General features: G+C 36.5%; 1 protein-coding gene across 2 annotated transcripts in view; it reads right to left on the reverse strand.

The window, feature by feature from the left end:
- TBC1D23 (TBC1 domain family member 23) overlaps window positions 1–14,857 on the reverse strand; it is a 65,523-nt gene that overhangs the window by 31,536 nt on the left and 19,130 nt on the right. For both annotated transcript variants that reach the window (XM_055085896.1, XM_007129014.4), the window contains exons 2-4: window positions 7,346–7,457; window positions 5,912–6,017; window positions 4,655–4,859 (exon numbers count right to left, since the gene is read on the reverse strand). In XM_055085896.1, coding sequence (XP_054941871.1) covers window positions 4,655–4,859; window positions 5,912–6,017; window positions 7,346–7,457 — 423 coding nt within the window. The remainder of the gene's footprint in view (window positions 1–4,654; window positions 4,860–5,911; window positions 6,018–7,345; window positions 7,458–14,857) is intronic.

The following is a 14,857-nucleotide window of genomic DNA, read 5'->3' on the forward strand; positions in this document are numbered from 1 at the left end:
TAGTGGACCCAGAGCCTTAGGAGCTGTTGAAGTGGCCTGAGTATCAGGTGTTCAGAGTGAATCCTGGGAGGTGCCAAATACTGACCTTATTGAGTAACTGTACTACTTCTTACCTTGTTCCCCAATGTCTCATAAATCATTAAAAATTTAAACAGCTCAAAGCACAGGCCATCATAATAAAAGTCAGTATTTATTGAGGAAATACCATGTGCCAGACACTATAATAGACACTTTACAAAGTTACCTCATTTTATCTTTACAGGCAACTCTATGAAAGATACTATTATCATCTTCACTTTACAGATGAGAAAAATGAGGCTTAGCTGTGGTCAAGCAGCCCACCCAAGGTCATATAGCTAAGAAGTGATGGAGCTAAGACTTGTACACAGAAACTGGGCATTAAACCATTATGCATACTACCCTTCCACATATGTAATTTAATATTTCAACAAGTGGTATTTTGGTAGATGTACAGTCTAAAAAAAGCAAACTATTAAAAAAACTGAAGGACTTCCCTGGCAGTCTAGTGGTTGGAACTCCACGCTTCCACTGCAGGGGGCGGGGGGTTTGATCCCTGGTCGGGGAACTAGGATCCTGCATGCTGCAGAGCATGACCAAAGAAAAAAAAAAAAAAACACTGAAACAAGGTAAAAGGCTTCATGCAAAAAAGTTAATGAAATGAATGTCAGTTTTAACATAAAAGCACTGATAAAGAATATTTCAAAATGCTATTCCAATGGGAATAATGAAAAATAATTTCTACAAAACTAAGCTCTAAGGTCAATGCCAGGATTTGGTATGACCCTCTATCTACCATTTTCTAATACTGCAGATAACAGGGAAGTTTTGTAGAAAAAGCCCTAAATTGGTAATTCAGATGCCCAAAGACAGAAGTGGATTCATATTGGCAAGATTACCTCCTCCTTAGTCTGAATACTTTCTCCACTCTACATATGCAAGGCAATAGACTGCTAAAACAAAACACATAAACATAGGTTGTAAGCAGAGTAGGAACATACACTGTAAGGACAATTGCCTAGTTTGCCTCAGAAAAAGTGGAACATCTCAGAGAGTCAGCCATTGCAACAGCATCTATTCATTTAATAGCTGTGTATTACAAAGTTACTCCCACTGCAAAGCACTGTGCTTGATAGAATTCTACCCATGTTATATCTGAATCTGTAATAAGAAGATATATTATAGTGGAGTTGTTCTAGCAACATTTTGTGGGGCTGGGCCCTATGCAGGGGTATTAACACTGACCCTGGCTGGAGTACTGTGTTACATGTGGAACTCATGGAAACAGTAACTGGAGGAAACTGCCAAGACGGTATGTTACACAGCTCAATGTAAACCCCAATCTCTCTATTAGTAACTACCACCGCCAACATTCTGTAGAGAGAAAGCTGGAATATCATGTCCCTTGCTATTACTAGCTCTGTTACACTGAGAGGTGGTAAAATATAAGCAGTTGAGAGACTTAGTATAACAGAATGACTTCCAAATATGAATTCCAGTCTCAGCTTTACCATGACCTTAGCCCTGTATTCTGGCATCTCTGGGTCTGTTTTCCTAACACTAAGCACTATCGCTTCCAGGTAGCACAGAGGTTCTCCACTCTGGAGTACACCAGAATCACCTGGGAGTTAAAACAAAAACAAAAACAAAAAAACCCTACATGGCTCTACATAGTCTATTTATATTTGAAACTTCAAGAACCAGTATGTTTTAAAAGTTCTTTGGCTGAACAGACATTTCTCCAAAGAAGATATATGAATTGTCACTTAGCACATGAAAAAATGTAGAAAATCATTAGCTGTCAGGAAAATGCAAATCAAAACCATAATGAGATACCACTTCACACTCAGTCTGGCTATAATTTAAAAAAAAAATTTTGACAAGGATGCATAGAAACTGGGATCTTCATTCACTGCTGGTGGGAATATAAAATGTTGCAGTTATTGTAGAAAACTCTGGCAATTCCTCAAAAGGTTAAACACAGATTTACCATATGAGTCAACATTTCCACTCCTAGGTATATACCCAAAAGAAATTAAATACATGTCCACATAAAAACTTGTACACAAATGTTCACAAATGCATTATTCATAATAGCTAAAAAGTGAAAACAATCCAAATGTCCAGCAACTGTTGCATGAGTAAATAAAATGTGGTATTTTATTTATATTGTGCATACAATGAGATATTACTTGGCAATAAAAAGAAATAAGTAATGATATATGCCATAATCTGGATGAATCCTTAAAACACTATACTAAGTGAAAGAAAGTAGTCACAAAAGACCACATATTATACGATTCCATTTATATAAAATCTCCAGAATAGGCAAATCCATAGAGAAAGGTAAGTGGTTGCCTAGGGCTGAGAGTGTTGGGGGAAAATGGAGAGTTGACTGCTAATGAATATTGGGGTTTCTTTTGGGGGTGACAGAAACATTCTAAAAATGATTGTGGCTATGGTTGCACAACTCTGTGAGCATACTAAAAACCACTGAATTGTACATACTAAAAGGATGAATTCTGTAATATGTGAATGATACTTTAAGCTATAAAAGCAAAAGAAAAAAAAGTTCTTCAGCTGATTCTAATAAGCAACGAGGGTGGAGAACCTTATTAGTTAAAGCACAGGTGTCCAACCAAACTTAGGTTCAAATCCTGACTCAGTCATACAGCAGAAGTGTAATCCTGAATAAGTCATTTAATGTCTTTCTTTGCCTCAGTTTCTGCAGCTGTAAATCAGATACATACCTTACAGTGGTCACTGTTTAAATGAGAAAATACACAAAGGACCTACACCTAACATAGTGTGTTATCGCACAGAAAAGCAGAAAAAAATAGTAGTCATTTAACTATCAAGCTCCAGAATAGCTGCACCCTGCAATCAACCGAGAAGCTCTAAACCTAAACAAACATCAATGCACCGATGTCCTCCTCAGATATGTGATTTAACCAGTCAGGTATGTAAACGGGCATCAGAATTTTTAAGAACTCCCCCCAATGATTCCAATGTGCATCAAAGGTTCACTGTGCAGCCAAACCACTGGTCTAGATTATGTCAAAAGTTCCTTTTGGCTCTAAAATCCTGACTACCTGATCCACAGCACTGAGAACTACAAGAGTTCTTTCTGGCCTCGTAAGTACCACACCTGCTACTACCCATCCCCTTTCCCCTGCCCCCAACAATGACTTACACATCTGTCTAGACTCAACTTAAGTGTCATGTTCCCAGAGGCGACCTCCCTGACCTCCAGGGCAAGTTAGGTCACCCCCATTATACATTCCCATAGCACTCTATATTTCACCTTCCTGACACTCAGCGCACTTCTAATTACTTGTTCAACGCCTGTATTTCTAGGACTATATTCCAAGCTGTAACCCCAGCACCTCATTTAAAGTAGCAGTGCTCCAAAAATTTTACTCTTTTCTTAGGCACTATAATGTTACTGTTTTATAAGAAATCAAAAAACTATGAAGAGTTATACTGCATATGTAAACCCTAGAAGCATAAATTACTTTTTTTTAAATTGGAATATAATTGTTTTACAATGTTTTGTTAGCTTCTGCTGTACGACAAAGTGAATCAGCTATATGTATACATATACCCCCTCCCTCTTGGACCTCCCTCCCACCCCACCCCCATCCCACCCATCTAGGTCATCACAGAGCACCGAGCTGAGCTCCCTGTGCTATACAGCAGGTTCCCACTAGCTACCTATTTTACACATGGTAGTGTATATATGTCAATCTAAATCTCCCAATTCATCCCACTCCCCCTTACCCCACGGTTCTCTACATCTGCATCTCTATTCCTGCCCTGCAAATAGGTTCATCTGAACCATTTTTCTAGATTCCACATATATGCATTAATATACGATATTTGTTTTTCTCTTTCTGACTTACTTCACTCTGTATGACAGACTCTAGGTCCATCCACGTCTCTACAAATGACCCAATTTCGTTCCTTTTTATGGCTGAGTAATATTCCATTGCATAAATTCTTAACTAAAGAATCCTTTAAAAAATGTTTATAACCAATGTATACATATACCCCCTCCCTCTTGGACCTCCCTCCCACCCCACCCCCATCCCACCCATCTAGGTCATCACAGAGCACCGAGCTGAGCTCCCTGTGCTATACAGCAGGTTCCCACTAGCTACCTATTTTACACATGGTAGTGTATATATGTCAATCTAAATCTCCCAATTCATCCCACTCCCCCTTACCCCACGGTTCTCTACATCTGCATCTCTATTCCTGCCCTGCAAATAGGTTCATCTGAACCATTTTTCTAGATTCCACATATATGCATTAATATACGATATTTGTTTTTCTCTTTCTGACTTACTTCACTCTGTATGACAGACTCTAGGTCCATCCACGTCTCTACAAATGACCCAATTTCGTTCCTTTTTATGGCTGAGTAATATTCCATTGCATAAATTCTTAACTAAAGAATCCTTTAAAAAATGTTTATAACCACAAAAATAAAGTCAAATAACAAGTATGATTCAAACAACCTTAAAAACTATTTGAACCTTTTACTTTACCATCAAAATAAATCTAACAACTTTAGTTCAAAACAAACTAGACATTTATTCATTTTTAAAAGTGTAATAACTAAATCATCTTTTACCTGGGAATGTACTTATTCATGATAGCATAAAAGCAGTTGTATAAATCGCTGCGTGGCAGTTGAAGATGCACCAACGGTTTGAGTAGATGTATCCAGCTAAGGGACGTGCTATATTTAACGTTACGTGATTTACAATAAAAGGTAATTACAGATTCAATATCCAAAAGTAATTCTGCTGCCTTCTCTTCGGGCACTGAAAGCTGATCTAGAAAATAAGTGTCAAAATAAAGTTACCAAGGGCCTGTTAGATGCTCAGTTATAGGACAAAATACTGGGTTACAAACATACAATACTATCTTACTGTATTTAGACCATGTCAAGGGCAAAATAGAACTACATAAAAGCACATTTTTCCTTATACTTATTCATATTCACTAGCTATTCAGTTTTTACTAACTTAATAATACTTGACCTATATATATGTTATATAGATAGATATATACCTTATATCTATCTATATAACATATAGATATATACAAGAATGGACAATCTGAAGCAGGAAAGGTAGTCATAACCTGCATTCCTGGAAAGCAAAAAAGTGTTTTCCAAATAACGGATTATCATCTACCCCATAATGGGCGGCTGCCACTATAGCTTTGTCAAGGGGAGGGAAAGTGATTCATTCTCCACCACCAAATTCACTTTCCTTTGCCCACATCAGCAATAATGTTTCTGTTGAGGTTAGCACATAAAAGCCTATCTAGTCAATAATTTAACTAAAATGTGACAGAGAGAGAAACAAAAAGACCAATGGACTATAGATTAATTTAAAAAGAAAAATATACATCAAGTTAATTTAATCTTCAAAAGACCTTGTGGGGTGATTGGAAACCTATTCACCCATGATTGACAATACTTTTTCTATAGCAGATCATGACTTACGACTTACAGATAAACTTTGGAACACAGCCTCCTTAAATCTGAGGACTGCATACAATCATACAGATCTTCAATTATCTAAAAAACAATTTTAAAACTGCCACAAAACTGTAAAGGTACTTGAAGAATTAAACATAACTATGTTAATGTTTAATCAAACATAATGCAAAAGAAACACTAAAAATCAGACTCTCTTAAAATATTAGGCATTATTTCATAAGAATTTCAAAAGAGAAGTTCTAAAGCTATTTATTAGCCCTTTACAAATTCAACATATCCCAAATTATAACAAGTTAATTCTACTAAAGAGCAACTCCTCCATCCAAAAATTATTATTTGAAAATTTTTTCACTGTTTGAAGACAATTATTAAACTTACCAATAAACTCCAGGCAATCTTTGTGAATAGTGTTCTGTTCTGGCAGGTCTAAAATACCATCCCAGGATGCCAAACTATCTCCTTTTCCTGCAACATTTAGAGCAATCTGGAAGAAAGATTAAAAAAAGCAAATAGCTTCATATGTTACTTCTCATTCTTGGAAAATATGCTATAATAATGGAGGCCTGAATTTAGGAATAATGCACACTTCAAAGATTACAAAGTAATGTATCTATATCAAATTTTACTACTTCATGTTAATCCAGTGAATTAAATGAATTACACAAAATATTTACATAATTATATATGTAAATTTATTTCAAGCAAACATCATTAATGCTATAGACTGAATGTTTGTGTCCCCTCACCCAAATTCATTTATGTTGAAACCTAATCTCCGATGTTTTGGTATTTACAGGCAGGGCCTTTGAGAGGTGACTAGGACATGAGGGTGGAGCACTCATGAATGGGATTAGCCCCCTTATAAAAGAACCCCAGTTAGCTCCCTTGTCCCTTCAGCCATGTGAGGACACATTAAGGAATTACTATTCTTTTCAATTTAAGAGTGTTATGGTTATTTTAAAAGTCTTTATCTTTTAGACTTTCATACTGAAATATTTTAGTGTGCTACCAAGGATCTGCTTTAAAATAATCCAGTGGGCGGGGTGGGGAGGAAAGGATAGAATACTAATCAAACAAGACTGGCCAAATGTTGGTAACAGTTAAAGCTAAGTGATGGGTAAATGGGGGTTCACTAACAACTCTCTCTACCTTTGTATGTACTTTAAATTTCTATAACGAAACATTCAGAATGCTATATACAGCTGTAATTCCATTTCTGTTACATATATATGTGCAGAGTGGAAAAAATAAGATGTGTCACCAAGGCATCATTATGTGTTTTACCTCTAAGTGGTAGATAACAGATGGTTTTTTATCTTATCCTTTGCTTACACGTTTTAACAAAGGGAACTACTTCTTTTTTCATCATAAAAAAATCTTAATTTAAAATTAAAAAATGATAATACACATTTACTAGAGAACAGCTGAAGCGGAAAATAAAGCAAAGGAAAATCTCCTGTAATTCTAACACCCAGAGACCTGTTTCTTCTCCCTACCTTTTTTTTTTTAAAACATAGCTGAGATCATTCCATATCTGCAATTATATATCCTATTTTACTCATTGGTTGCATTTTCCCATTTCACTGAACAATCTTCATAAACATCATTTCTAATGGCTACAAAAGAAAGCTTTCAAAACCTGAATTATTAAATATACCAAACACCACATAAAACACACATTTTAGCAAGCTGCTCTGTCTGATAAATTTTTTAAGTGTGGCATGTGCTTCTGCAACTAAGACAACTGAAAATAAAAATTCTAAAATATTATTCTTAAGTCATTACATTTTATTTGTTTCAGTTTCTAGTTACCTTCCAAACTTTAGCCCTCAGATCAGCAGGCAGTGGTCTCCCTTGAATTATATTTCTCAATGTTTCAAGATCACAACCTCCTGCTTCCAAAGCTTCTTCAAGATCTTTTTCCCTGAAAAACAAGTCCCATTTATTAAGATAAATTTTATTTCTTGTTTTTCCTTCCTCAGTACTCATTATAAGTATGACCTATTAAAGGTTATGTCTAAGAAAGAAAGGTTCTTGGCAGCCAAAATGTAATGCCAAGGCATACACCACATTTTGTTTTCTTAAAAGGAAATCTCAGGTTTCATACAGTCAATTTATTCTTATTTTACACTTAGTTCTAGCAAGCTTAGTTATCTGTTTGCTAAGATTAAAGAAATTTAAAAACAGGAAACAGGGCAAACAGCATTGAGAAGTCATAGTAATAGTAATATAGTAGTGATAATGAATAATAACTTTCTATAGCACTAACTTTGTGCCAAGCACCGTTCAAACATTTCACATGCCTTTAAATTCTTGCAATAACCCTATGAAACAGGTTATATCACTGGCCCTAGCTTACAGACGTAAAAACTGAGGCAAAGCGGGGTTGTATAGCTTATTGTCACACACTAGTAAGCAGTAGAACTAGGATTCAAATTTTAACAGTCTGGTTCCAGAATGTATGCTCTTAACATTATGCCAGAGAGTGGCAAGAAGGAGAAACCATAAAATTGGACCATGAATTCAAGGTATGGGAATACTAGTACAAAACTATACAGATCTCATGCCTAGAACAATACCTGTCTTACAGTGAATATTCAATAACTGTTAGAGGAACGAAAAAAACTCTAACGGCATCACTGTATTTATTATATATTAAAGCAAAATAATACCACATCAAGTAAATTATCAAGTAAATCATCAAGCAGTTATGTTTATTCTACTATGTTTAAGGAGAAAAGTTAAGTATGAAATAAATTTTATTTTCATTTGTATATGGTTAAAATAATACTTAAAAAAAAAAACTTTCACAAAGGTATGAATTGTTTTTTAGCCAGGAAATAACTACTTAAAATAGCTAATTCCCTCAGAATTCTCAAAAACTAAGGTTCTAGTCATTGTTTACAATTTTAGTATACAATACGTAAGAAATCTGTACAAATAAAAATCCCTAACTTAGCCAATTTCTAAAATTCTTTGGAGCAGGCTAAAAGGCAGAGCATCCCACTAGGATCAGAAAACCAGGATTTTGTCATTTTTGTGATTTTTGAGGAAAATAAATTACTCCCATTACATTCTCTCAATAAGATAATGTAAATCCCTTCCTCTACTCATAGGATTCCAAGAATATTAGTTTAACTGGATAAATTTCCCAAAGTGTTGCCCCCTTAAGAGAAAGGAATTAAACGAAAATGTAATCACTTGGGTTCATATTCAACAGAAAAGCAGTGATCACAAATTTGAAAGATTTCTTAACAAAGCTACTACAAACTCATATGTTTAAGAATCTAACTAGTAACCACACAAGAAACATTTCGTTCTTTTGCTATATGGTAACCAAAGTGTTGGACCAGAAAGTGAAAGAAATGTCATGTCTACTGTTGAGACAGTTAATTAAGGTCTATAGTTGATAAAGACTGGGGTTTATCTATTCTATTTGGCCAAAATGTACATGACAGCCTGTTAGAATTTGAAGGATTGTTTGTAATCATTACACAAAGAAAATGTAATGGAATCTTTCTTAATAAATACCATACTTTTAAATGATTAAATGTGTAAATGAACTGAAAACACCATTTAATGAGATAAAATTCTTTTTACCAAATTAATGAAGAACTAGAATTTTTCCATTTTTCTTTTTTTTTTAATATTTATTTATTTGGCTGCGTCAGATCTTAGTTGCGGCACGTGGGATCTTCGTTGCAGCATGCGGGATCTTTCAGTTGCCACATGCAGAATCTTTAGTTGCGACAGGCGGGATCTTTAGTTGCGGCATGTGGGTTCTAGTTCCCTGACCAGGGACTGAACCCAGGCCCCCTGCATTGGAAGCATGGAGTCTTAGCCACTGGACCACCACGGAAGTCCCTAGAATTTTTGCATTTTTCAGTGTAAAATCTTTGGTTTCTTTTTGAACTTTGCCAAATCCCTTACTATTCCAGACAACAAAGTCAATACTTTGGGGCAAAATGTCCAATCCTCAGTGTACTTGATAATAATATACAAGCACATCTCTGTTGATACAGCTGCTATTGGATTATTTGATGCTGCCCCCAGGGGACCACAAATGTGGTTTCCAGGAACACAATCATGAGCAAGAGACCAGAAAATGCTGCACCTTAAGTAGTCAAAGGCACTTCTCACAAACTAAACAATTAAAAGTAATGTTATCTTCTGAACAATGTGTTCAAAGGTTTAGTTATCAGACCTTCAACGTTACAAATGTGCATGTAAAAGTAGTAAAAGAGCTGAAAACAGTGAAGTTAATTCATAAAAGAGTCAATTTCCTATCAAGAGATAGGAACTCTATGGCATTTAGCTCTCAGACAGAACTTTCCTTCCCGGAAAGCAAATTTCTTTTTACTTTTGAACAAGCAATACCTAATATCCAAAAGAAAAATGCATGTCTGGTGGAGTATGACTGGGTGGGTTGCGATTTTTTAAGTCTTTTTTGATTATGGTGGCTTCTTACTATCCTTACAAGATAAAGTTGATAGAAATGTACTGGATAGTCAGACAGGTGTTTAAAATAGAAAAGTACAGGCCTTGTCCATTTATCCCAGTAAATATGAAAAATAAGTAATTGTCTTCTTTGCTCAAAGATTTAAGGCAAAACAAATCCAAAGTTTTAGGGTTGGTAAGAAGCAGAAAGGCATCTCTTCCTGACTCTGTACCTTGAAACTATAACATTTGTTTGTATAACAGTATAGCGCTTCCCTGGTGGCGCAGTGGTTAAGAATTCACCTGCCAATGCAGGGGACACGGGTTCGATCCCTGGCCTGGGAGAATCCCACATGCAGCAGAGCAGCTGTGCGGGCCCGCGCACTGCAGCTGCTGAGCCTGCGCTCTAGAGCTCATGCTCTGCAACAAGAGAAGCCAAGACAATGAGAAGCCCGCCCACCACAACGAGGAGTAGCTCCAGCTTGCCTCAACTAGAGAAAGCCCATGCACAGCAACGAAGACACAACACAGCCAAAAATAAAAACAAATAAATAAATTTTTTAAAATAGTATAGGTTTCTGTCAATGATCAATGACATATTTTCAAAACTTAAATAAATCCTAACGGAATTTCTCCATACCTGATGTTCTGTGGCAAAATCACCTAATCTAAGCACTGTAACCCGATCTGCTAATCACAGCAAGGCAAACAATGTGACTAAATTTATATGAAGTTATTTTAATGATTATATTTAAGTTAGCAACTGAATTAGATTTTTCTTCCTCAACCAAATGGTGAGTAACTTCTAGCACGCTGAAGCATTTGCACAACGCAAGTTAAGGGGGTGAGGGGACATGAATTTTCAAACACTACCAAATTAAGCATTCATTTCTAAATGCTTCTAGGGTTAATAAATTCAATTTGAAATTTTGTAATTATTTTCCAAATAAGCTGTACATTGAATCATATTTAAAGTTTTAATTTTTAAAAGCAACTAGATTATATTATACGTTGTGTTGCTAAAACTTAAAAAGTTACAGAAAATCTGCCACTGGGAAAAACTAACTATATATTACACTTTTTTCTAAATTCTTCCTAATCATGTTCTAAACACTTCTGTTCCCTATAACTTCAAAATGTTTGCGAAGTTTAATTGTACACACTCCAAATAGGAGATGAAAACAAGACAGTCCATTGCCTAAAGTTTTTTTACATATCTTTCTGCACTTAAAATCCATATTCATTATCAGCCATTCTGAATTCCCCTATACCCACCTCTCAATGCCTGGCAACCACTGATTTACTCTCTGTCTCTATACATTTATGTATTATGGACATTTTATATATAAAACCATATATACATGGTCTTTATATCTGGTTTCTCTCACTTAGCATAACGTTTTCAATGTTGTAGCATGTATCAGCACATGCTATTTATTGCCAAAAAATATTTCATTGAATGTACTATATTTTATCCATTCATCACTTAATGGACATTTGATTTGTTTCAACTTTGTGGCTATTATGACTGTCTCTTTTTTGTTTTTAATTTTATTTCTTTTTAATTTATTTTTGGCTGCGTTGGGTCTTCGTTGCCGTGTGTGGGCTTTCTCTAGTTGTGGTGAGGGGGGGCTACTCTTTGTTGCGGAGCGCAGGCTTCTCATTGCGTGAGCCTGATATTGTGCCCCAATCACAAAGAAACTACGGCCCAGTTAGGTGGGAAGGCCTAGGAGAAAGATCTGAAAGGGCAGTTGGCAAATCTATCCATTTCTTTCAATCTCCACACCAGGCCCAGGTCCAAGCACCATCATCTCTCAGCCAGTCTGGAGAAACAGCCTTATAATCAGTCTTACTCCTCCCATTTTGATGCCCATTCATCTGTTTTAAGAGTGATTTTAACTTTTTTTCTTTTTTTGGCTGCGTTGGGTCTTCGTTGCCGTGTGTGGGCTTTCTCTAGTTGTGGTGAGGGGGGGCTACTCTTTGTTGCGGAGCGCAGGCTTCTCATTGCGGTGGCTTCTTTTGTTGCCAAGCACAGGCCCTAGAGCACACGGCCTTCAATACCTGCGGCACACAGGCTTAGTTGCTCCGCGGCATGTGGGATCTTCCAGGACTAGGGATCGAACCTGTGTCCCCTGCATTAGCATTGGCAGGCGGATTCTTAACCAGTGCACCACCAGGGAAATCCATGACTGTCTCATAATTTTGAACATTAATATCAATAATTCAATTGGTTAACTGTATGATGCATACATAATACTTATTAATTATTCATTCTTCCCAAGAAAGTCTGGAAGAATTTAAAAATCAGGTCTATTAAAACTTCACACCCATTAGGATGGCTATTATTTTAAAAAAGAATGAAAAAAAAAAACAAAATAAATGTTGGTGAGGATGTGGAGAAACTGCAACTCCAGGCACTGTTGGTGGGAATGTAAAATGGTGTAGCCACTTTGGAAAATAGTATGGCTATTACTCAAAAAAATTTAAAAATAGAACTACCATATGCTCCAGCAATTCCACTTCTGGATATATACCCAAGAGAAGTGAAAGCAGAAACTTAAACAGGTATCTGTATACTCATGTTCATAACAGCATTATTCATAATAGCCAAAGGTGGATGCAACTTAAATACCCTTTGATGGATGAATAGATAAACAAAATAGGGTGTGTGTGTATACATATACATGTATGTATGCATGTATACATATACACACACACACACACACACACACACACACACACACAATGGAATATTATACAGCCTTAGAAAAGGATATTCTGACACGTACTACGACATGGATGAATCTTGAGGACATTATGCAAAATGAAATAAGTCAGTCACAAAAAGACAAATGATGTACAATTCCACTTATATGAGCACCTAGAATAGTCAAATTCATAGAGACAGAAAGCAGAATGGTGGTTGCTGGGGACTGGAGACAGTAGGGGAATGAGGAGTTTGTGTTTAATGGGTATAGAGTTTCAGTTTTACAAGATGAGAAGAGTTCTGGAGATTAGCTGCACAACAATGGGAATATAGTTAACACTACTGAACTGTATACTTAAATGGTTAAAATGATAAGTTTTATGTATCTATTCTACCATAATTTTAAAAATTCAACTATATTCAATATATCATAAAAGTTCATGGGACTTCCCTGGTGGTCCAGTGGTAAAGAATCCGCCTTGCAACACAGGGGACGCGGGTTAAATCCCTGATCAGGGAACTAAGATCTCACATGATGCAGGGCAACTAAACCCGCACACCCCAACTACAGAGCCCACGCACCCTGGAGCCTGCACACCACAACGAGAGAGAGAAAACTTGCACACCACAGCTACAGAGAAGCCTGCACACCACAACCAAGAGCCCGCGCGCCGCAACTAAGACCCGATGCAGCCAAAAATAAAATAAATAAATCTTTTTTAAAAGTTCATGAATCCAGGCTTTAGAGTCAGATCTGAGATCCAATATTGGCCCAACTCAATAGCCATGTAATCTTAAGCAAGTAACATATATAGAAACAGTGCCTATCTTAGATCAGTTAACACTTAAACAAATTTCTGAACACAAAGCATTCAGTGCAATACTTGGCACATAATAATTCTTCAATAAATAGAAGCCACGAATACTATTACTGTTATTATTACTGAACAATAGCTGACTTTTTTTTTTGACAAGCAAGTTCTATTTAATTCTCAAGGAACAGAAAATTCTTGTTCATAAAACTTCTTATAGAACAAAGAAAAAAGCCAAGCCATTAAGTTTAATTTTGAAAACAAAAAACAGGTAAAAAATATTGGCCAACTTGACTTATGACATTGAAAAACACAAAGAATTCAAATCTAGCAAAGTATTAAAAAATAGTACATCGTGACTAAGTTGAATTAATCATAAAAGCGAAAGGAAGTTTCAGTGTTTAAAAAAATCTTTCACTGTAATTTACCACATTAATGGTAAAGAATGAGAGATTGGGTGATTAATGATAAAGAAAAAGCATTTAATAAAGTTAAGTTTTTTCTTCTCCAGATGGAATCAACTCTTAGCAAACTTGAAATAGGGAATTTTTTTAGCTTTTTAAAGGCTTTCTCCTAAAAACCTATTGCAGATGTCATTTTTAATGGAAAAAACAAAACTTGAAACTCATTCCTGTTAAGACTGGGAACAAGACAAGAATGCCTGTGTTGCTTCTACTTACCAACGTTATTACCAGATACCTGACCAATGACAGTAAGACAAATATTAAGTAGAATAAGTGAAATGAAATATATAATTATTATTTCTAAGTAAAATCATTTATATAGAAAACCTAAGAGAATCCAATAGCTGACTTTTAAAAACTGACTTTTTGGGACTTCCCTGGTGGTGGGTGCAGTGGTTAAGAATCTGCCTGCCAATGCAGGGTACACAGGTTCAATCCCTGGTCCAGGAAGATCCTACATGCCGCGGAGCAACTAAGCCCATGCGCCAGAACTGCTGAGCCTGCACTCTAGAGCCCGTGTGTCACAACTACTGAGCCCGCGTACCTAGAGTCTGTGCTCCACAACAAGAGAAGCCACTGCAATGAGAAGCCCGCACACCACAAGTAGAGAAAGCCCGTGTGCAGCAACGAAGACCCAATGCAGCCAAACACTTTAAAAAATAATAAAATTTTTTTTTTAAAAAGGCAGGACCAGCATTCGAAAACAATTCATTAAAAAAATTGAAAGGGGGCTTCCCTGGTGGCGCAGTGGTTGAGAGTTCGCCTGCCGATGCAAGGGACACGGGTTCGTGCCCTGGTCGGGGAAGATCCCGCATGCCGCGGAGCGGCTGGGCCCGTGAGCCATGGCCGCTGAGCCTGAGCGTCTGGAGCCTGTGCTCCGCAACGGGAGAGGCCACAAAGGTGA

Source organism: Physeter macrocephalus, chromosome 1 (genome assembly GCF_002837175.3).
Source record: "Physeter macrocephalus isolate SW-GA chromosome 1, ASM283717v5, whole genome shotgun sequence".
NCBI classification, from domain to species: Eukaryota; Metazoa; Chordata; class Mammalia; order Artiodactyla; family Physeteridae; genus Physeter; species Physeter macrocephalus.